The 24221-nt window shown below is 41.4% G+C and overlaps 2 protein-coding genes across 2 annotated transcripts in view; one reads left to right on the plus strand and one right to left on the minus strand.

Annotated features, from left to right (window-relative positions):
* The window catches only part of pnocb (prepronociceptin b), a 15383-nt gene extending 13433 nt beyond the window's left edge, over positions 1-1950 (plus strand). Inside the window, exon 3 of the mRNA XM_083790738.1 lies at positions 1-1950. This exon is cut by the window's left edge and continues 840 nt beyond it. The gene's annotated coding sequence lies outside the window, so the exon portion shown is untranslated.
* A 100-nt stretch (positions 1951-2050) lies between these two features.
* Positions 2051-21828, minus strand: znf395b (zinc finger protein 395b). The gene is made up of 10 exons (XM_083790737.1): positions 21700-21828; positions 19754-19895; positions 17027-17199; positions 14873-14985; positions 14205-14404; positions 10680-10780; positions 10100-10385; positions 8529-8624; positions 8156-8274; positions 2051-3001 (listed from the first exon to the last, which is right to left on the minus strand). Exons 2-10 carry the CDS (start codon positions 19892-19894, stop codon positions 2890-2892), a joined length of 1341 nt encoding a protein of 446 aa, XP_083646863.1. The 5' UTR covers position 19895; positions 21700-21828; the 3' UTR covers positions 2051-2889.
* Between the last annotated feature and the right edge of the window lie 2393 nt (positions 21829-24221).

The following is a 24221-nucleotide window of genomic DNA, read 5'->3' on the forward strand; positions in this document are numbered from 1 at the left end:
CCTTCCTTATGAGCATATTCACATGCCCATTCTGTACGTAAAATAAAAGAATCAGAGAAGTGCAATTGAATGTTTTTGTGTCAGTATCAGGGCCAAATGAGATTTAGACAAACATACAAATCAATCTTCAAACAGATTGATTGGACCGAGGTGAATTTCATGGTCAGCGCAAGACCATGATGAATGCACTTTCAGCATGAGTGTGAGTGGATCTTGTGTTGTTTTAGTTTGCAGTTGTTTGCACTGTGTAGTGTAGTCCATGCTTGAGAGAGGCTGCTAGCTGAGCTGTGTCTACTGTAGCTCTCATGACAATGGACTTCCAACTCATGCCTGAGCCACCCACTGAACCAGAAAAATGTAGCTTTGGGAATTGGGATGAACTAAACGGTAAAACGAATATAATTTAATTTCCAACTTTACCACAAAACCAGTACAAGAAAACTGGAGGTAATGGGCTTGATAAAGGTTGGAATCTATACATTTCTGGTTTATAGCAACCATAAAAAAATCCCATTTTATGGTTGAGGGAACCAAATATAATGGATAAATGACAGGTCAACTTGTGTTTTCAACCCTGCACTCCCCAAATCCACAACTGCAACTGTGGCAATATACCATTTTCCCCCCCTCTGGGTTCACTAACTTCACTGTGATAGTTGAGAGAAAATGTTATCGTTTTAAAATCACATTTAATCTCTTAAATGTCTGATGCAGGGTATCTGTCTATATATCTATGAGGCACAACAACACAATCCTAATACACTGGCTCCCTATGTCAATCTTTCAAAATCAGCAGTTCTAAATTACAACGCTTGGCCCACGCTTCCCCATATCCAAGTGGATCAGATTTTCATTTGGGTAGCATTGACTTGAGAAACAGCATTAGAATCACTTTGATAGCCGAGCTGTGATCGTAGAATTATCCCAACAGACATTATCTCAATACCAAATCTAGGTTTGATTACGGTAATGAAATAACATCTTCAACAAATGAACACCCAAATCTGTAAATTGCAGTTTAGCCTAATAGTCTTGGACAGCTCAGCAGCAGCAGAATGAGGTCCTCTATTCTCAATCTCAATGCATCACTAGTGCCCTCTAGTGTTTGAAGGGAAACAAACATGCTGAGCTACCGTAGCTCCCTTTCCATGCAACCAAAGTGGAATACACTGTATTCCACTGGTACTGTATTCAATACAGTACCATTATGACAGAGACTCAGCCCGTAACTGAAGTTACTGAACCCTCCTGATCAGTCAGTTAGGGCGCTTGCTCTCAAACCCTTTCATGTCAAGTACCCCCAAATTGATAAGCCCAAAGACCATCCATTTTATAAGATACACCAGGGACCCCCATAAGAGAGATTTATAGGTGTGGGCCACACAGTGGAACCCCTCATCCCCCACTTGTGCATTGCATTGTAAGATGACAGAGGTTGACTGACTGAGCAATTCAAAATAATGTGCATTTGGTTAAAGAACGTGCATTTGGTTGTTGGTTGAATGTTAGATTGAATTGTGCATGTAAATGTCGGTCCTTGGCAATATAAGCCCAGATTGCTCATGCTTCAGTTCATAAAAGAAAACACGCTAGATGTTTCTTTTTCACCAGAGGGTCAGATATTATTGTTTTGCAGCATAAAGTGTTTAACATATTCGGGTGATTGTGGAGTGTGTGCGCAGTTGTGTGAGTGTGACGGTCCGTGCCTAATTGCATGTGCATGTGTGTAAGCTTGTGCGTTTCTCTCTCAATGCAACCACAAGACAATGGAATTTGTGAATATTGTGTACATTTTGAACGACATTTATAACCTATATATCATTGTTCTAACTAAGTCTCCGTCATAAAATGTCTGTATAGAGAAAACTATAATAAACTAGTTTGCTATTTCTCTTGTGGCGTGTCATGCAGAAATGAAAAACAATTACACCACTATCTGAATTTCACAGGACGTTTCTTAGATTTGTGTTAGACAATATATTTATTGTTTTGTTTTTGTATTGCTATTACAAATTCAGTCGTCTTAATAACGCTTGTCCCGTTGGCATGATCCAATAGCTTATAGTTTTATATTACACATACACAGTAAAATCCTGTTAGCTCAACTGTTCAGGAGTTTACAATGAAAGACCACTAACACTGGCTGTTTGGAACATCTGGGTAAGAAGAGAACCCATTTTTCTGGAAGGAGTTTGATTTGAGGCAAACCAAGTGTAGCTTATTCCATCAAAGTGCCAAAGAAATAATAACTAAAACTAAAAAACAACAATTCGTAAATCCGGTCCAACACATTGGTTGAAAGAACAAGACAATACAAAAAAAGTTATAAAATACTTGTACACAATCCATAACATCCAATATAGAAGTAGTATATCAGAAACACTAACACTGGAAGAGATTGAAGTGTTTAAGGAAACAAGAGTAAAAATAATCAGATTCAGCATAAAATGGATAGAACAGGAGTGTACTGTAGGCCTAGCACATGGTCACATGGTATACAGTACGTGAGAGGAGCTTAACTAGCACCATGGGTTCCCAGGTATCAAAATACAGAGATGTACTGTATAGGGGAAGATCAAATGCAACAACATAACTCACACTCGTGTGAAGTGAGGGGCGCTCTTATCATTATACATCATCATACATCATCCTACATCACATTCTGTGCTCAGCCAAATCAGCCAAACCGTGGTACACACAAACACACAAAGCTGGGCATAGGAGGGGCTAGCGCCCCTCAAAAATAAAACAACGTTGAAAGGAAAAGAATGGTTGTTTTCTGTCGGCTCTTAGGCCAAGGTTTACTCTTTTTCAATAAAAGTCTTTCTTGCATCATTCATCAGTCCACTACCCAGCCCCCTGAGCCCCACCTTCATCATTGGCTGTCATCTAGTCAGGGAATCGCTGACAGGCTTTCTTCCAGCGGCACGCTGTGCACCACTGGTCTTTACGCTCCACCCCGTAAACTTTACGGCATTTCTTGGCCTCCCCTCGCCCCTTCCTGCAGATGTAAACACACAGAGCTCCAGTGAGTTTTTACAATCTGAGACAGGGGAGTTACCAATATCATCATCGTCACCTTTATTTATTCTCGGAAATGCAATTGAGGGCAAGCCCTCAATTTCAATGTAGCCGAGGTTACAATTCACAAATACAGTCAAAACAATACATCAACACAACATTATAAATCAGGATACAATTACAAATGAACTTACATGCAGAACAACCAGTAAAATAAATCAATTGAAGCAGGAGCAATCACGGTGAAAAATGTTCTGGAGCATTCCTTTGAACTGACCGAAGGATGGCAGGGAGCTCAGTTTTAAGGAATTTTGAAGTTCGTTCCACGAAGTTGGGCCATTGACAGAAAAAGCTGTCTTGCCCAACTCTGTCTGAGCCTGAGGAACCTTGAGCCTTAAAAGAAAAATCACTAGAGCGGGTCTGATACGTGCTATTGTTCAATTCCAACATGGAACAGATATAGACCGATTCACAGAGGGGTGCCCTGGGCGTGGCCATTACTGAGGCGTAATCCATGGAGCAGGTGCTCCATAGGCCAGGTGTAGCTAATCAGTGCTGCTGTGCTTAATGGTACACCTCAGTAATGGCCTCACCCAGGAAACCCTTTGTGAATCGGTCTATAGACCGATTCCGTAGCGGGTCTCATGGTCGCAGCCTACGTATTTCCTGTAGGCGGACTCGATGTAGCTGCGGGGTAAAACCCTCACCAGGCGCACCTCTTCCACTACAGTGAACGGCAGAGTGACTGATGTTAGTTTGCCTCAAACTTTACTCCTTTACCTGCTTTTTTACTAACACTAACATTACAAAGATGCCCAGAACATCGAGATGAACCTGTGTAGTTTATGGCTGCTCCAACAGTAGTGGCAACATATAAAATAAAATAAAACGGAATGTCTAATATCCACCGCGGTGGCGGAGACCAGAGCCATTGAGTAATGGTTGAGACAAAGCAGTGAAAGATACATAACGCCAGTCTTACCCAATACCAAATATTTTTGTTTTATTAACACAAGGCTGCTGTACTTTATACCTCATACTTTAAATGCTTAGTATAAGGTATAAAATACAGCAGCCTTGTGTTCATAAAACAGAAAGATTGGGTAAGACTGAAATTATGTATCTTTCAGGACCTTTCATTGATTTGTCTCAACCATTACTCAATGGCTCTGGTCTCAGCCACCACAGTGGATATTTTGACATTCCGTTTTTTTTTTTTTTTTAATGTTGCCACTACTGTTGGAGCAGCCATAAACTACACAGGTTCATCTCGATGTTCTGGGCATCTTTGTAATGTTAGTGTTAGTAAAAAAGCAGGTAAAGGAGTAAAGTTTGAGGCAAACTAACATCAGTCACTCTGCCGTTCACTGTAGTGGAAGAGGTGCGCCTGGTGAGGGTTTTACCCCTGCAGCTACGTCGAGTCCGCCTACAGGAAATACGTAGGCTGCGACCATGAGACCCGCTACGGAATCGGTCTATAGTCAGGGAGCATCCCAGCAATGGCTTTATATAAAAATAGGTGCCAATGCTTATCTCGCCTCTCTGTCAGAGACGATAAACCTGAGTGCACAGTGGTGGGTACTGGGTACCATCTCTCTACCTATCTCTAGTAGTCCACCGCAAGGCAGAGTGGTAGACAGTGTCTAGCCGCTTTAAAAGTGAAGGAGCACATAATCACACAAATTAAAAAAGATATTGAGAGATGGTCTCTGTCACCCTTGGACTTAAGTTCTAGAATAGAGGCAGTCAAGATGGATATTATATTTCTTTCAGTCTCTACCAGTGGAGGTGCCTGCCAAACAGTTTTGTGAATGGGACAAAATGATATCTAGATTTATCTGGAACGGAAAAAACCGAGAATCAGAGAATCAGAACTCCCTAAAGAAAGAGGGGGACTATCCCTTCCAAATTTGAGGGATTACTATTATGCGTCACAATTAAGACCTTTAATATGTTGGTGTGATGATAAATGCGAGGCTAAATGGAAAGCTTTGGAAATTAAATCAATCAACATCCATATTCAGTCTTTAATTGGGAACAAACACCAGGCTAAGTCATACTATGACATTTTAGACCCATTCACAATATTTACTTTAAATACTTGGTTCAAAGTCGTGAAACAGTTCAAAATGGAGAGGACAATCAGGGTGTTGAGGTGGCCCGCTTACGATCCAGATTTTAAGCCTGGTGTGTACGATCAAACTTTCAGGCGATGGGCTCGGTATGGTTTTTCCTCTTACAGTACTGCCATGAAAGGCAATGTGTTATTGAACTTTGAACAATTGAAAGATATGTGTATGTGCATAGTTAACAAGGACTTTTTTAGATACCTCCAAATACGAGAGTACTTTATGGGGGAGGTGAAAGCATCCGAGCCGGTGGCCTCAAACGATCTCATACAGGTTTTTATTCAGGCATATAAGCATGAGTCCAAAAGAGTAGTGTCCAGTATATATAATGCCCTGGTTTCAGCTAGGGTCAATTCCACAGAGTACATTAAAATTAATTGGGAAAAAGAGTTGGAGATTACCATCACATCAGAAGAATGGGCAAACATGTGCAATACACAAATTACATCCACCAATTCAAGAATGTGGAGAGAATTCTGTTGGAAGACCCTAATGAGATTTTTTATTACCCCCAAAATTAAATCAAGACAACTGAAAACAGATCAGCCATGCTGGAGACAGTGTGGCCACAAGGGCCGGGCCACGCTCATATTTTCTGGTCTTGTCCTAAAATTCAGAAATACTGGCAGGACATCCACTCCACCTTGGAGACCATTCTGTGTTTTGAGATACCTCTGTCTGTTCCTTTTCTACTGTTAGGAAATATCCCTGAAGAGTTTCTAATACATATAAATATTTAATCAAGATCCTCTTAGCAGTAAGTAAAAAAGCAATCACACAACGCTGGTGCCAGCAGGACCCACCAACGAAAGATCAATGGATGGACATTATTGAGGAACTGTATGCTATGGAAAAACTAACATTCATACTTAGACTACAAGAGGATAAATTCTATAAAAAGTGGGAAAAGTGGAATCTCTTCTCTCAGCCTAGCGATATTGCAATAGGATTTCATTTAATGTTTTTTGTAATATGAAAAATGCAGCCTTTTTTTCTTTTACTTTTTGTCTTTTTTCTTTTCTTTTTCTTTCCGTATAGTCTTGTCAGTTGAGTTTTTCTTGTCTGTTCTTCCTTCAATAAAAATTAAGTGAAAAAAAAGAAAAGTGAAGGAGCAGCAGACCTATAAATAATGTCCCCGTAGTCCAGGATCGAGAGGAAAGTGGACTCATAATAGCTTTTTTACTGGAATTGGCAACACAATATAGAACTGTGTCGTCCGTGTAAAGATGGGATTGACAATCCTTCAGAGTGGAAACAATATTATTAATATATAATGTATAATGTAAAAAGTACAGACCCTAAAACCAATATAATTATATAAACGATATATACTAGGAGAAACTCTCTCTGTCACATACAGTATACACCGTCATACTACAGAGCATGCCTAGGCGAATGGTACGGTATTAAACATGATTAGAGCAGAAGCTGGGAACACTCTTGGAGCTGGAGACTTAAACGGGTGCATTGATTATATATAGAGAGACAGATAAAGACTGTAAGGTAAGCTATTCATACTTTTTGTGATAAGGTGACCACCGAATAGAGACAGAGATAATAAAAATATGTGTTTGGGTGAGCAGTGAATCGCTTACCACCACGGTGTGACGTCATGTCGTAGTTTTCGGTGGTCACCTTTTATCACCTAAAACTGGAGCATGAAAAGGCCTTTAGAGAGACCACCCTTTACTGAAAGGTTTGATCCACCCATTCTTTAACTGAACAGCCTGTCCTATGAAGTGTTCTTTGGCAATATAATAGGCCTCATCCCTACTCTCAAATACTGCAAAAGTGCCTCGCAGAGTCGAATGTAATCGACGCAAGAAGACATATGCAACGGAGGGTGAGAGAAATTTCTCCCCTTGCGTCACATCAGTGACCCAACGTGATCCGTCCCAACGCAAGCCGTTGCGTCGAGGACAGCAAAAGACCCGTGGGCAGCAGAGAGCAAGAAGGCTTTTCCTCCTCTACTCGACCCCTCTTGAAAGAGGATGACAATATCGCTGGCACATTGAGTTGTAAACGTGAACACGATCGGCATGGATATATCACATTGAAAGTTAAACAGGACAACATGACTTTGCAAACTTGTTGGTGATCATCAGGCCTGGACACGTTATGTCCAGTGGGCAATGAATGGGCCGCCCCCATTGCTTTAATATATGTTTTTGGGCCAAATATGTCAGGGATGATTTTTTTGACCCAGTCCAGCCCTGGTGTTCAGATGAGAACTCTGCAGAGAACAGCTTGTGTACAATCCGTCATAGCTGCCATCTAGTGGATGAAAGTTGATTGCACATTAGACCCACAATAAATACTCACCACAGCGACGCAACTTTACAATAGCAACGGAGCGACTCTTCTGTATGGATAAAAAAACCTTGCGTGTTTTGTGAGCGTTTGACTCATCCCGACGTAAGGCTCAAATGGACTCTGTCCAGGCCTAAAGGCTCAGTTATTATTTACACAACGCATTTTCACACTCACTGATCTGCTATTTTGTCTACCGAAGTCATCGTGACTTATTGATTTTGGTCTAGAGTACTTCTGTCAAGGGTATTATAACACGAATACAGCCATTTCACTTTCCCCAAATTACCTGAAGCTGCAATCCAGAAGTTATTCTAATGAATAAAACGATATTTTAACCAATCTGTATGATAACTAGCACCTCAGTGGTTAGAGGTGGTTTGGTGTTAGTTCTGCCTGACACAAATAAAGTTTTTCTCCTTTGTCAAATGTGGGCTGCAAAGTCCTCCAAGAGTCTTAACAGTAATTACATTACTTGCATTTCTTTATGTACTTTAAGTGTGATTTGAAGACCTATTTCACTATACACTGAAAGTGAATAGAATCACGTCTTCCGGTTCGATCACAGAGCACAGAAGCAACAATAAAAATGACAGACAATATTGTTTCAATACAAAGTCATTTTGGATAACAGTAGCAACTAAATGACTAAAATCAAACTGCAAACGAAGACAGAGACTAAACTGCTGCCATACCTGAAGGAGCAGAGACTGCGTGAGGGAGATGCACTCATGGTCTGCAGCCTGTTGGCGGCGCTGTTCTGTTGGAGCCACTGCTCTCCGACACTCACGGACCGGCAGCGGGGTTTCACCACCTTATAAATCATAAAAGAAAAATTTGCTTTCTTGAAAGGTCAGCGGGTATGTAAACATCCATAGAGACACAGGAGTTTTCAGATATGACATGGAAAACCAACCTACAGACATACACACACACATACAGACATGTCACATACACACATGCAAAAAGACATGCATGCATACATATAGACAGACAGTTAGATTTAGACAAATACAACCAGAATTATAAATACATAAAGACACGGTGGTAGTGACAAAAACAACCTACTGGACTGTTATCCTGGGTCGAGACCGACACAAAGGGAGTCCAACCCTGGGTGGCGGGACTACGAGACGGCGTGGCGAGCTGCAGAGGACTGCAGGCCTGGAAGGAGCAGGTTGGAGAGAGGAGAGGAATCAAAAGTAAGTACAAACATGCAACATGAACAAGTCCAATATAGTACGATTTCAGCAAGAGCTGGATCTTCATTCATTACTTAAATTAATGATTAATTATTAATTAATTAATTACTGTACATAAAGTTTGTTAACAATGTAATTGTCACGAAATCTGTACACACTATCTCTATAGTCCTGTGATCAACACGGATCCGTCCAATGTTTTCCTTTCCTTGCCTCTTACATCAGGATCAAACTATTTCCCTCAAAATTGCTACAAACAACTCGATCTGAAAAATCTGGTATCAAAGTACTCATGAATCCATTCTCATTTGAAACAAAGATGTCTGTTCTCTTTCTGCAGAGCAAAGATGTCTGTTCTCTTTCTGCAGAGCCTTAAAGTCAAGCAGTAACAATTCACCCTTGTATTTCAACCACAGCAAAATGTAATGTAATGCAAATGTAAAAAGCATGACATTTTATCAAAGTAATAACTGTTTCATACCAAAAAGTACACACGACACATGCACACACAATTAACAGCATCCTTAGACCACCCACTGTCTTGGCATATGCACGCGAACATGCATGCACATTGACTTCTGATTATATAACTATATAAGGAAATAAGGAGATTATGGGCATTCACACTGGGTTATAAAAGTAATATAAAATATATTCATGACAACTTTCTTTGCAGCCAAAGCGAAATCGTGACAGAAAAATCTGAGTGGATTTATAAACGGAGCAGAGCAGAGTTTTATGGTGAACAGCCAGAAAAGAAAAAGCCAACAATTCAAAGGGGTGGTATGAGTTTTTAACGTTTTAAATTGTTTTTAATTCATCAAATTGAGGGATATATTACAGTGAGTAGACGCCCAAGAGAGAGGATATTGGGTAGAGGATACTTCAATCACTGTCACCCTGGGGGGGCTGGAGGGAACCTAGCAAGCTAACAGCTTTCTCTCACACTGTCACAAAGCATCCATTTTAAAGGCACTGGTGTACAGGGTGAACTAAGGTCACTGCCGAAAGGTGCTGCTTTGTGATGCGTGCTGACACCATCATGTAGTCTGCGTGATGCGAAGGTACATTTTGTGTTTTGTGTTTGGAAGAGAGAGCATACTGTAACTGAAAGGTCACATGTTTTGTCCCTGAAACAACAACAACCAGACAGCCATGTGCTGTTGAATGATGTGCCCTTGAGCATGCTGCTTGTCTTTGAACCTGTCATTCTCAACTTTTGGTCCTTGGCACCCCTGATGGTGCTGGTTTTCCATCCCACCGAGTCAACCGGTCTCTGATTAAATAGCTACAACTGTAAGGACACCAGGTCAACCTAATCAACCTGGTAGGATGGAAAAACAGCATTACCAGGGATTAGGAGCCACCACTCTAAAACACTGACCTTCTCCCAGTGCTAATGACCAAAGAAACATTTTTATCAAATGTGAATCTAACCTGGTAGAGGTGTTCTGAATGGATTTGCCAGAAGCTGCTGGGTGCTGACTGGCTGAGAGTGCTGGGCCTTCCCGGACCTGGCCCGGAGCTGGAGTTGGACCTGGGCCTGGGAGCTGGGAGGCCCTGGATCTCAGAGCTAGAGGGAGAACCGCAGGACGCCCAGCCAAAGTGGGTGGAGGTGGGGGCCTGGATTGAGGCCTGGAGGGGGGGAGGTGTGTCCACGGCCTCGCACGGGATCTTGGTGTAATAGAAGTCCTCCTCCCTTCGGGACTGGTCTGACACACCGCTGCCATGTGTGTGTGTTTGTGTGCATGCAATATGGAGTAACATGTAGCAGCAGGTGTGTGTATATGTGCAGTAATGTTACGTATGCGTATGCGTTTGTGAGTAACAGGTGTGCATGTGTGTATGTGACACACACACAGTGTATGTACATGGTGTGTGTGTGTTAGATAAGGAAAGAGCCAGAGAGACAGACAGATAAGCATTTATACAGTAAAAGCCACACATACAGTGCAGGTACAAATGTATGCACCGTATCACACAGTAATGGTAAATGACTGGCACGCTGACAACTGACCCCAGATGCAGAACACGGATGTGTCTCTTCATTCCGACTGAAGCCGCGAGCACCTTGCTACAACCCGGCCACAGACACTTGTACATTCCTCTGAAAGAGTTCTGCAACACACAAGAGACGTGTATGCAAATTAGGTGAAGAATGAGGAAGGAGAACACAAATAAAAACTAGAACTGCACTCTGTCGAGTGCATACTTGCTTGTTGCACACTAGTAGGCCATAAATGGCCAACTAGTGCGCAAGCAGAGCGCGCATGTAATGTTTTCGCCCGCTGTAAACTGCCAAATCTCAGTATCTCTGTGAAGGAATGTTTGAAATGATTAATGTTTAGATGTAATTATTTGCTACCTACTATACATGTAAACATTTAGTATTAAGTATGATTCTAGTTTCTATCTATATAAGAAATACTGTTTTATCGTTGTAGATATATTCTGGATCCCTTTTTTTTTTCAGAGAAAAATAAATCACTTATATGTGTTGAAAAAAAAAGGTATATAAACTGAATTAAAATATGTTATACAGTATACTTTTTCTGTAAACGGTGGAATCTCAATATCTCTGTGAAGGAACATTTGAAATGTGTAATTATTAGGTGTAACTATTTACTACCTATCTAATTTATGTATGTAAACGCCTATAAAAAAAAGTATATAAACTGAATTAAAAATTTAATTTTAATTTTAAATCTATTTCATGTTAGACTATAGTGATATTAATACTAAATCATGGTCAGAGTAATATGTGTCTCTAACTTCAATTTCTATAATAATACTTTCACATTTGTTAAAATATACATGATCTAAAATATTTCCGTAATCTGTAGTTGGATTTGTATTTAATTGTTTAAAGCCTAATTTTGACATGTAGGTCTTTATACTTCTTTCTATCTTAGTATTATGGTCTTCATTGAAATCTCCTATTATCAAAATTGCAGAAGTCGGAGATGATATATACTGTACCATGTATTCGAGAAATGTGTTTAATTTTGAAAGCTCTGTTTTAGGTGATCTGTACATAAGAATGATATATAGATTTTTATCTTTTACATGTATACATATATGTTCTACTTTCTCTAATATCCTGCTTTCAGTTGGAATTTCTTCAATGGAAATATCTTCTTTTATAGCAAACATAACTCCCCCACCTATATCTTTTTCTCTATATCTTTTCCTCATCCGCAGAAAAACATCAAATCTGTGCCCGTATTGCTGGATCAATGATGACGAAATGACCATATTTCTTACGTCATCATTTAGAGCTAGTCATACACGTATTTCTTACGTCATCATTTAGAGCTAGTCATACATCAAATCTGTACCCATATTGCTGGACCAATGATGACGAAATGACCATATTTCTTACATACACACCACGTACTCTAGTCCCAGCAGATCAGGCACAATTTGGTATTTTTTTTTTTTATTGATTATGTATATAGTATACGTATGACTAGCTCTAAATGATGACGTAAGAAATATATATAGTATATATATAGTATACTGTATAAAGTGTGTAGTTGTAAGTTGATTAGCGGTATTCTGTGGTCACTTTGGTCCAAAAACCGTGACAGCCGTCCCGCCATTTCAGGACCCCCCCAGAAAAACATCAAATCTGTGCCCGTATTGCTGGACCAATGATGACGAAATGACCATATTTCTTACGTCATCATTTAGAGCTAGTCATACACGTATTTCTTACGTCATCATTTAGAGCTAGTCATACACATACACACACATTTGAGGCTTACGCAGAAAAACATCAAATCTGTGTCCGTATTGCTGGATCAATGATGACGAAATGACCATATTTCTTACGTCATCATTTAGAGCTAGTCATACACGTATTTCTTACGTCATCATTTAGAGCTAGTCATACATCAAATCTGTGCCCGTATTGCTGGACCAATGATGACGAAATGACCATATTTCTTACATACACACCACGTACTCTGGTCCCAGCAGATCAGGCACAATTTGGTAAATTATTTTTTATTGATTATGTATATAGTATACGTATGACTAGCTCTAAATGATGACGTAAGAAATATATATAGTATATATATAGTATATAGGCATATACTATATATGTATACATATATACTCTATACTCTATACTGTATAAAGTGTGTAGTTGTAAGTTGATTAGCGGTATTCTGTGGTCACTTTGGTCCAAAAACCGTGACAGCCGTTCCGCCATTTCAGGACCCCCCCAGAAAAACATCAAATCTGTGCCCGTATTGCTGGACCAATGATGACGAAATGACCATATTTCTTACGTCATCATTTAGAGCTAGTCATACACGTATGTGTATGACTAGCTCTAAATGATGACGTAAGAAATACGTGTATGACTAGCTCTAAATGATGACGTAAGAAATATGGTCATTTCGTCATCATTGGTCCAGCAATACGGGCACAGATTTGATGTTTTTCTGGGGGGGTCCTGAAATGGCGGAACGGCTGTCACGACAAATGGACCAGGCCGATCACATTACTTGCGCGCTCTGCTTGCGCAAGTAACAAATAAAAAGCCTGTTCAGCTCCCCGCTGAACAGGCTCCTCTTCCTTCAAGCCAGAGGCACCATGGGGGGAATAGAAACGCCAATTTCCGTGGCGGTGGGCAGGTACTACAGGTTTCAATATTATTTGACGGCTCCCAGAGCCACGCAGGTGAAGCCAAAGACATGGAAAGGTAGACGCCTCCTTCGGCTCTGGGGCGTATGTGCAAAAGTGAGGGCAAGCTTCCGCGTTGGTGCTTCACTAGTCTGTCATAGCCAGACTACTATAGAGCGTCGCAGTCCCGACCCCTCGAGAGACCCGGAAAATAAATCCATGTTCATTTTCCTCAGACTTTTCAGAAAGTGCTCTTGGCAGCCAGCAAAAAGTCAATAACAAGAAGATGGGCTAACCCCAATCACACCCACAATGGACGATTGGCACGGAATAGTCCTGGATATTTTCAAAATGGAAAAATTAACATACATCCTAAGAACTTGACTAGACAATTTCTAACAACTGGATAGTACACATTGCCCCTCTGAGAGCAGACTTCGTGTGATCTCACTGGTCCTAATTGCCTGCTTTATTATTTTTTGTAGAAAATGTTTAAGACACCCTTCCTCTTCTCATGGTCGAAGTCCAAAGCTTTGTTTTTGTTCCCCTCAGCAATAATGTAAATACTTTCGTTTCTTGGATGTTTTTTTGTCTTTGTCTTTTTCTGCCCACTCTTTCTTCTTTTTCTCCTTCTGAAATGTACACTCTGAACTGAAGCGATGTTGCCCTGTTGCCCCTGTTAAGTGTTTGCTCCCCACTGACAGGTATGCGAGAGGCAACAGTCTGGCAACGCAAGACTAGTGCTTCACAGAAGCGGACGTTCGGGTCTGACAAGTCCCGGATAAGACGCGATTGGCAGCATGGAGTAGTGTGCCTTCCCATCTTCCGGCGCATTTCCGCCCTCACGTCGATACACGTCGCTCAAATGAACTGCAGTGGCCAATTTGTATAGATATTTGGTTCCGTTTACCTTTGCCTTTCTGGTGTTAAACTCCTCCCCCTGCTCCAGCTCCAGCTGCAGACCTTCGTCGGGGCTGCTGTCCATCTCGGTGACGGATGGCGAGGGGGCGGGGCTTACGTTGCCACGGTCCCAGCTCCAGTAGCCACTGCTACCACTGTCTGAAAGCTCTTCACCGCCACACTCCATGTCCGCTGAGGAAGATGAGACCGCTGGAAGACAAGAACAATCAGACTAGACCACCAGATCAGCATCAGTTACTTGGGACATTTTGGGCAAAATAGGGATTGTCCGGTTAAAAATGGTTTAATCTCGTTAACCCATTTAGGCCTGACGTCGACATTTATAAAATGTCTTCTAAATCCTGACAGTTTTCTTTCTGTCAGGATTTGTGCCACATTTTCATGATTTTTCAAAAATAGCAGACCTACAAGCTCATAGCAAGGCACTCTGTGCCTCGCTACGAGCTTGTAGATCTGCTATTTTTCAATAGCTAAAGTATAACGTAATGCTTAAAACACCAAAAAGGGGTTCCCGCCCAAAATTGATTAAACAGTCCTGGGATGTGAAAAGCCAAGCAACTTGCATTACAATTGTGCAGAATGTGGGTTCTCGTCAAAGAACTGAATTTACTGAATGAATAAGACAGATAACACTGCTGGGGCTGTCTGTTGACATACCTGGACCATGATGGGTCTGTGGAGGGCTCTGGACCACAGGACTACAGGACAGGCTGGTCAGAACCATAGCTGCCATGATCTCATCCATCTCTACCGACTCTGGGCTGCGGAAACTGAAGGCACAACACAATGAACAAATGAGCAGGTTCTACAAAACATCGTTAACAGGGTTTGCAGGATGTGCTGTCTAGGGCTCGCAAATAACAAAAGATATATATCGAAACCGATATAATTCAATTCAATCTTTATTGCAGACTCAGGGGAATCCATATCACAGTAAAAAACAACAATGTAATAGATAAAAAATAATATAGAAAGAAATATACAATAAAAAGAGTTCCACCATGTTCAGTTTCAAACATACAGACAAGTTCGCCAATGGTTCCACAGTCTGGAGGAGAACCTGACAGAACTATATCGTGTTAGTAATGACATCTACTGACTCAGATACCCTACACATAAATAAGATTGTGTAGCACAGCAGAGCAGGTGGGGACCCCAACACTGACAAACATCTGGCTTAAGGGCAGTCCATACTCTCTCCAACCACCGAACTTTTCGTCGGAAAGATCAGACTTAAATTTTTTCTCCGAAGTAGAGTTCGGAGAGTCACAACATCTGGGAGTGCAGCTTTCAGAACAAAAATTCGGAGGAATGCGTTTCAGAAGTTGTGAGTGACGTCATGTTGTAGTTGTACGTTGTACCGGAGCTTTCCGACGAAAAGTTCGGTGGTCGGAGAGAGTATGGACTGCCCTTAACACTGGAGCTTCTTGGAGCTCTCAGTAGCAGCCTCATACAGTCATTATAAGCCACTGTCAATCGTCTGATACTGGCTTGTTTGTAGCGACACCACAGGTGGGCGGTATACAGGGGTGTACAGAAGGATTTAAAAAGTGAAATCTTCACCGGTAGTGAACACTAAGGACAGAGCCAGCAAGATAAAAGTCAGGAAAGGTTAGATGTCTGTCTTCCCTGCTTCGGACAATCATTATCTTGCTCTTTTTTGCATTATATGTAATGTCAAAGTCAGCACCGTACTGTGAGCATGTACTCAGCAGCTGTTGAAGACCAGCTCTATATGGACTAAAGATGACTAAATCGTCTGCATACATACTGTAAGGTGATTAATTAGCAGGTTTCCAACACTACACCCTGTACCACATGCATTTAAGAACATAGATAACTCATCCATAGACGTTGAAAAGAAAAGGAGTTATGTTAAAATATGTTATCCGAATAATCAAGAAGCAGGTTATATTTTTATTATTATTAATATTTTCTTATACATCAACAAATCAACTCTGGAAGAAACATCTGCATAACCAGGAAAAGCCTGGTGAAGTTAAAGTGAAGGTCAAACTGTAACTCCACTAGTCGACATGGCCACAACACAAGCCGCAATGTTGTCAATGCGGGGAAGATGCCATGCAGATTTTTCCGGATTTGAATTTGAACTTTGAACAACGAAATAGTCTGAATCCTGTTCTGCAAGATTGGGTTACACAAAAAGGTTTCTATGTGACATAGCATATACCTGTGCAATAAATAATAACGTGTACCGTTATCAGGTCAGACACTAAGGAAACATTGGTGTTTCAGTGCCTTTTCCAACCAACATTAACCCATTTAGGCCTGACCTCAAAATAATAAAAAAATCTTCTAAATCCTCCAGTATTCTGAAATAAATATTTTCACGATTTTTCAATAGCTAAATCATAACATAATGCTAACACCAAAAGGGGTTCCCAACTTCCCGCCCCAAAATGGGCTAAGCCACGGTTATGGCCTACTCTGTACTTAGCAGACGCTCTTAATCCAGAGTGATTTACATTAGGCAAGAACAAAAAGCATGGGAATACATCACATAAAAGCATTTATCATGAAACATGCGTAAGCTAAGAAAGTAACAGTGGAATATCTATATACATAATGAAACTATACATATAAACTATACATATATACTACTATGCTATACATATGTACTATGGCGTGCTATGACTATATACAATGCAATTATAGTGTTGTCTACATAACATGCTATAAGTCTGTATCAAATGCTATCCAAGTCTACAGAAATGCTATCTAAGGGGGTAGGGTAAGTGCTATGGGCCATATACATATACTGTATATGACATTTCAAATTATATCTCTCACCTATATGGTACATCCATATTGGCTGGCAGGTTGCAGACAGGCCTTGTAGGGACTACGCTTTGCAGGGGACCAGCTACTTTGCCCCAGCTTCCCTCAGCCTTTCCCCAGGCGGTGTGGCTCGGTGCCAGGGTCACACTCTGCATCCCTGATGACACGATTCCCTGGCCACAGCACTTCAGTGGGAGACAAACAAAAAACACCAACGGTCACGAATGCATCAATGCAATATGTGCTTTTGCTACAAAGCAAAGTGTCCACCCCTCTTGTGGCACGGTGGAAATCTTCTTTAATTATAACACAATTCTTACTTGTCTCTACAGTGATACTGCTTTCCCCGTTGTAGTTCTCACCAATAATGGTCACTGTGTTTTCACCTTTGCTAACAAGATAATTATCTAACTTCCCACTAAACAGGTCTCTCTTGTTCTGAATCATGTTTCAATAAATGTTTCCTAATAACTATTTTGAGGGAGGGGACAGTGGAGCACTCGTTTTGTTCCACTCTCAAGGTCCTGCATAATGTGCAATTTCAAAACCGGTTATAACCCATTATTTTTACGGCTTGCCGACTTGGACGGCGCACTTATTGATTGATTGCTCGTCGTGGACACTTACTCATCTGGCGTGGCTTGGACACACTTCAAGACCTTGATATTAGTGTGTCTGCCTTAGTGCCTTGATTTTAAATTAAGTAAAAAGTAATGCAATTGTAAACCCATTCTATATTCAGTTGTGACTGAAACAAAACATTTAATGCTCCCTCTCCCGGCCCATCCATCCAATCTAGCAATAGGGATTTTAAGCAACGACTGTTTTCAGACGGCTCCGCTAGGCGGAAGTACGGCGGCTATGACGCAATCGCCGTAGCTATCAAAATTGTTAAGCAAACAGCCGTCGGCAACGGGTTCCCATCCATTTTTGGTTCTCATGGTGACTTGTCTATGCAGCTGCTGCAGCATGTGTCAATTCAATTGTCAAACATAAACACTTTTTTTGTCGCGTGTCAGCTAACTTGCCAATATTGCTTAATTCTTACATGCGCTGGACATGATCATCAGTGGAAAGAGGAAGGTGCTGGAGCAATCTGTGTTATTCTAAAACCGTTTTAATAAACATGGTTAATATGACTGTTATGACATATGGTATTAGTGTTATTTCTTCATTCAGAGCATGCCAACACATTACACAGCATAAGAGATGTGATGGAGCAATCAGTGTAAATGTATGACAGCTAATTTCAATAAACATGGTTATGACATGGCGTTGAAGATACTACGTGTAAGTGTAGGTTCTGCCGTAGTAGAAAGGGCTGCGACGGCAAGCAGGTTTATGTATCGAGCACTGATCCATTTCCGGTTGCCGGAGCGGACTGCTTTTCATTGCTTAAAGTCCCTACTAACTGCCTGATAGACTTAATCCACATTTTCCGGTCTGCTGGAAACTCTACATTTAACTTTAAGCTGGGTATTGTGTATATTTCCTAGTCCACTGGGATATTATGTGCACACTTTACCGGTAAATCTAAACATTTCCATATGTACCATGACCATAGTGTATGCATCACAAAGTAAATCTAAACATTTCCATATGTACCATGACCATAGTGTAGGCATCACAAAGTCAATCTAAACATTTCCATATGTACCATGACCATAGTGTAGGCATCACAAAGTCAAATTAATCTCTTTCACTTATTTTAAAAGTGGAGCATGTCATTCAAGTCAGTTTTGTATTTTATCTTCTTGAAGGCAGATAGATAGCGAGAAGCTGAGGGGCGGCTGCTGGAGTCAGAAAAGTAGGGAATATCACCACTCTAGTCTATTTAGAGGTATACATCTCTCTCTCTCTTGATGGCCTACTTACTAGGGTTGGGATCCGGAGGCATCGGAGGAACCGGATCTAATATTGAGGAACCGGAATCGGTTCCATCACATTTGGAACCGTGTCCGGAACAGATTTCTATCACACTGTGAGAGCTGGTACGTAGACTGCACACAAGCAGCACTGCTCTGTAGCCTCTGCTGATTAAATTGATATGACCTAGATATGTCATATGCATCTGACTGGCAAGATAATTCGTTATTTGGCAACACCTGTGTGAAATACCAATAGTATAATTTATAAAATGCTTTCATATAGCCCTTAGAATAAGCTTTTTCTTTCTTTTTTTGAGTGGCCATCTACAGGCCGGCCAGGTGCACTACAGCTTTCTCTTGAAAACAGAGCAGTTTACCGGTCTTGTGAATACAGCATACATAATTAACATAACCGCAATGTAGACGCAGGAAAGTTTTATATCGTTTATAAACTTGAGTGTACAAATGAACCAAAGGGACCCGTAACACACCACCTGGCCACACCACCACGCCAATCTGGCACCCCAAAGCAGATAACTGAGGAAACGGTTACAAGGGTCCATTTGGTGGGGTGCGCACGCTTATCCGACACACCAAAGGTCCGTCATGCGGAAATCACCCGTCGCTCCCGACATGCGTCGGTCCGGCATGCGTTGCGTCGTGCTTGCAGTTGGGGTTAGGTTGTCAGTCTAATGGCTGTCGGACCTTTGGTGTGTCGGAACTAAAGCCTGTACCCCATTTGGTTCCTATTGTACTCTCTCAGAGTTACAACCCTGTAAGGTTTAATTTGGAACCCCTTATAGGAATAGTTAGAGAACCGTTAAGGAATCGGACCATTAAAATCCTAAAGGATACCAACTTGACTACTTACCAAAGTCTCCTGTCCTCCATGCCTTGTGCTATGGTGTGCTCCTGCCAGAGGACAGGTCCCGGCCATCCCGAACCCTCCAGGTCCCATAGCTGCCATGGTGCCGCTGCACTTTGTACGGGGACTCACAACACTGCCGTGCATCCTTAAAATGACAACAATATTATTTGTCTACGTTATAATAACAGGAGTGGGCTCTCTGTTGTGGAGTGCCTTGCTCACTTAAATCTACTATGAACCATAAATCACAATTCCACCATTGAGGTACCTTTTTTTTGAGGGGTGCTAGCCGCTAGCCCCTCTTAACTATAGTGTAGATTTCTGTCCTAACAAAATTTTAAATGCCATTAATAATGGAGAATTTACGTCATGTGTCTGAGCAAATCGACATATTACGTCATGATGATGTACGATGATAAGGGCACCCCTCACTTCACACGGGTGTGATTTTTCTTCAACTTTTCAGTCAATAGCCAATTATTTGTCTCCCCAATTTAGTCGTAGTCACTGCTGTTGTATCCTACTGACTTAACCAGTGAGGAGCCCCCAGCGGGAACTTGTAGAGCCTTCGTCCTACTCATCTCACCAAACACTCCCCGTATGCCAATGACCAATATCACCCTCCCCTGCCCCCGCCCGGCTTTCCTATCCCGAATATGGGCCAATTGTGTTCTCATAGATGCCCGACAAAGCCGGTTGCACCACGGTGGATTCGAACCTACAACCTGGCAGGTGGGCAGGGACTTTAACACTGCGCCAACAGAGCATTCCATTGAGGTACTGTTGAGCCAAAATCCTCTCAAAATGCTTTCGATAATTATTAATTAGGTCAATGCATGTGGCACAAAAACATTCATTGCTGTTTGTAACTTAACACTAATCACAACAGTGTGAAAATGTAAACGGATCAACCCTGAACAACATATAGGCCTACGGTAAACAATTTGTGATGAATATCGGTATTCTTTCAAAATCAGAATCCTGAAGATTCTTCAAAAATGTTTCAAAAAGAAACAGGGACCAGAGAGAATGTGATTAACAGAAGGTGTAATAATTGGGGAAGAATCTCCTCCCCATGTATTCATAGCTATTGCATAGCTGAAGAACTGTGGAGGGAGGGAGAGGGCACATAGATGAGACAGACGGCAGAATAGCAACAATTTCGAAATTCGACTGCATAAGAAAGTGACACGGTTTAGTGTAGTCGGTAAAGCACAAATTGAATTTAGTTTTGGCTTGTTACAAAGTTGTGGTGTCGCTGCCATACTCTCGCACAAAATATGGTTGTTTGCTATTAAGTGTCAAACATAATGTGTGTAGGCTATTGGTTTCACCCGTCCCACACTGTACTACATAGATAGAGAAATAGACATAGCAGGTAAACTGACGTCAGGCAAGATTTTCTCTGCCAGTGGCTCTCCACTAATCAGCGCCTACTTCCAGTAGTAAACAAGTGACGTAGTATGTGCGGGGGGACAGCGCCCATTGCCGTTACTACTTGCCCATTGGTGGAACGCGGTGTCCCAACACACACCCCCACACAGTTGTATGCACACACCCCCCTTTAAGGCAACGTGTTCCGACACGAGTCTCGCAGGGGAGCGATCGAGGTAGAAAAGCGGTATTATGATTTGAACCGGCTTGAAATGTATTTGTCAGAGTTCATTATGTGGGAGAAAAAAAACCCCACACATGCAATAAATAATGATACTGGAGAATAAATCATAAACGCATTGTCTCAGCCCCAGCATCAATGAAAACATGATAAACATTAACATCCACAGACAGACCCGGTGTGTTCCCGGCGGCAGCAGAGATTGAGATCAGAGAGAATGCCCCCCCTCGGTGTTTAAAGGGAAATTACATTTTAGCAAAACAACAACAACAACGATTCATGGAATTGAAGGCCCAGTTTGAATGAAAACTAAATCGTTTAGGATTGCATTTACCTGCTGGGTGGACGAAGACCTAATGTCCCGAGGAGTCGGCGAGGAGCGAAGTGCACCGTCTGCTGCTGTCCCACTTGCAAGCCGGGTCTGTCTGAGCGAAAGGGGTTGGTCGGTCGGTCGGCCGGTACAGGCGGCTGTGAGCCTACGTGAGGTTGTATGGTGGTCCAATGCCGGGGGAGACAGCTGGGCACGGCGCAAACATATCACACTGCAGTCTGCAGCGCGCCGCTAATGCCGAGGCGGCGTGCACACTCACTGCACAAAGGATGATGATCTAGGTGAGGGGTTACCAGTACACCACCACCAGAACATGTCCACGGGAGCAGCATCCGCATGCATGCGCGCGCACAGTGCACGCACGGCGCACGCACACCATGCACATAACAAGAAGAGGGAGATCTGACTGAGAGCCAGAACAAAAATAAAAAACATAAATATGAATGTTTTTGGTGTCAATAATAAATGTAGTTTAGAAATGACCCTAGCTCAAATTTAGTTATGTTTGCAGATTATGCATTTTCACAACACAGAAGACCGAGAAGAATATAAACTGAATATGCTGAAGTTTGATTGATTGATTGAACATTTTTATTTCACAGTATGCAGAATGGGTACATTTCAAATGAAAGCACAAGTCATTGAAATCAATACAAAAACTGTTACTCTGTGGACGAAACCATGAAAAGCACACGACTTGTTTACATCAGGGTCCACGATTTTCAATAACTCAGACTTTATTGACAGGGGTCAGTTTCGAATTGCAGCAATCCGTAGAGTGCTCTTTGAGAGCGGTTTTGAAGGAGTCAAGGGATTCACATTGTCTTAAAGGAGAATTCCATACTAAAAGGCTTTCTTACCTTTCTTTGTAGTCGTTACGTCCCCACCAAAGAGGTCCAGGTGTTATTTTGTGAAAAAGCTCCTTATTGGCCATTTCCCCTACCATAAGCCCTAAATGAATTGCATTGAATTGAATGGGAATTGAATGGGGCTATGGGGTGTTGTGCGAATTCACTTATTTCCATCGCTCAAAATTATAATTTCTTTGTATATATCCTCTCTTCATAATGTAAATATTATCCCAAGCGGCACACTTTACTACTTCTTTCGATGGAAATAAGCGAATTAGCATAACACCCAATAGCCCCATTCAATTCCCATTCAATGCAATGCAATTCATTGAGGGCTTATGGTAGGGAAAATAGCCAATAAGTTTTTGCACAAAAAAACACCTGGACCTCTTTGATGGGGACGTAACAACTACAAAGAAAGGTAAGAAAGATAAGAAAGCAATCTAGCATGGAATTCTCCTTTAATGACTGTTGGTATGGCGTTTCACATTTTAGTGGCATTGGAGCGAAATTAATTTAATCCCTTGTTTTGAGCCGAATATGGGCTGCACATGGTTTGTTGAACTCCCTCTGGTGTTGCGAGTGTGGACTTCGTTGACATTTAAGGAAGTAATTTGACAGGTAGGTATTTGACATGGGTTTCTTGGACCTTAGTTGGTGGTGTACTGTAGCGAATCTCGCAAGTTGCTGTACTCTGTCGTCAACCCTAAACCATTCCAGCCTATCAAAATGGTCAGGGGTGAGGTTGGTTCTGGGAGTAAGGCCAAGTAGTAACCTGACCCGTTTGTATTTGGATGTCTGGAGCCTTGTTTTTAGCTCAAAACAGAAATTGCTGAAACAACTCTGAATACAGCTCTATGGTAAGAGTCGAGACCAGAGATTATGCATAATATGCTTATTCTCTCTCTCAAAACGCAATAGGTCTACATATAGTGTAATGAAAAAATAAAACAAATCACACTCGCGTGAACTGTGAAGTGAGGGGCGTTCTTATCGTCATACATAACATTCCGTCCTCAGCCAATCAAATCATCACTATGGGATAAGTACACACAAAGCTGGGCATAGGAGGGTCTAGCACGCCTCAATTTTTTTTTTTACATGAAACAGGTGCAGTCATATAGTGTGTCCTCAAGAAGCACCCTAAATGTGGGTATGACTATGACCAATCGAGAATTGAATCTGATGAATTGAAAATGGTGGACCCAGTTGTAAAAAAGTGCAATGCTTTATCAGTGTGTCGTCCACAGTAACAGTCTTTGTATCGAGTTGTGCTTTCATGTGAAATGTACCCATTCTGCTAATGTTACAGATCCCAGGTTTGGGTACCCGAGGTGCAGTTTATAGATTACCCTGGAATACAGGACACAAGAATGAACAACAGAAACGTGTCGTCTCGTTGGCAAGATCAGATAATTTATTTACTCAAAACTGTTTTCTGTCTCTTTCTTTTCTATTTTTCCATTGTATAGTCAATGTTCATATTTTGTCTTTAACAATAATCATACAATATAACATTCATGTTGTCATTGCAATAAATTCTCATTCCATAACACCATATTCTTATTCTACAGCATAACCCATATTTTCTCTTCACATCTTTTACTTTACAGTATAATACTATATAGCCTATCCTCTCAACATGTCTTCTTACAGTAATACTATATATCCTCT

Source organism: Protomyctophum parallelum (assembly GCF_964188405.1).
Source record: "Protomyctophum parallelum genome assembly, chromosome: 19".
Classification (NCBI taxonomy): domain Eukaryota; kingdom Metazoa; phylum Chordata; class Actinopteri; order Myctophiformes; family Myctophidae; genus Protomyctophum; species Protomyctophum parallelum.

Coding starts and splice junctions, on each gene's coding strand:
- znf395b (XM_083790737.1), bottom strand. CDS start 19,894: ATGCACGGCAGTGTTGTGAGTCCCCGTACAAAGTGCAGCGGCACCATG. Junction 14,405..14,872: donor ACAGACCCATCATGGTCCAG/GTATGTCAACAG, acceptor CTTGTCTTCCAG/CGGTCTCATCTTCCTCAGCG. Junction 10,781..14,204: donor TTAACACCAGAAAGGCAAAG/GTAAACGGAACC, acceptor TGTGTGTTGCAG/AACTCTTTCAGAGGAATGTA.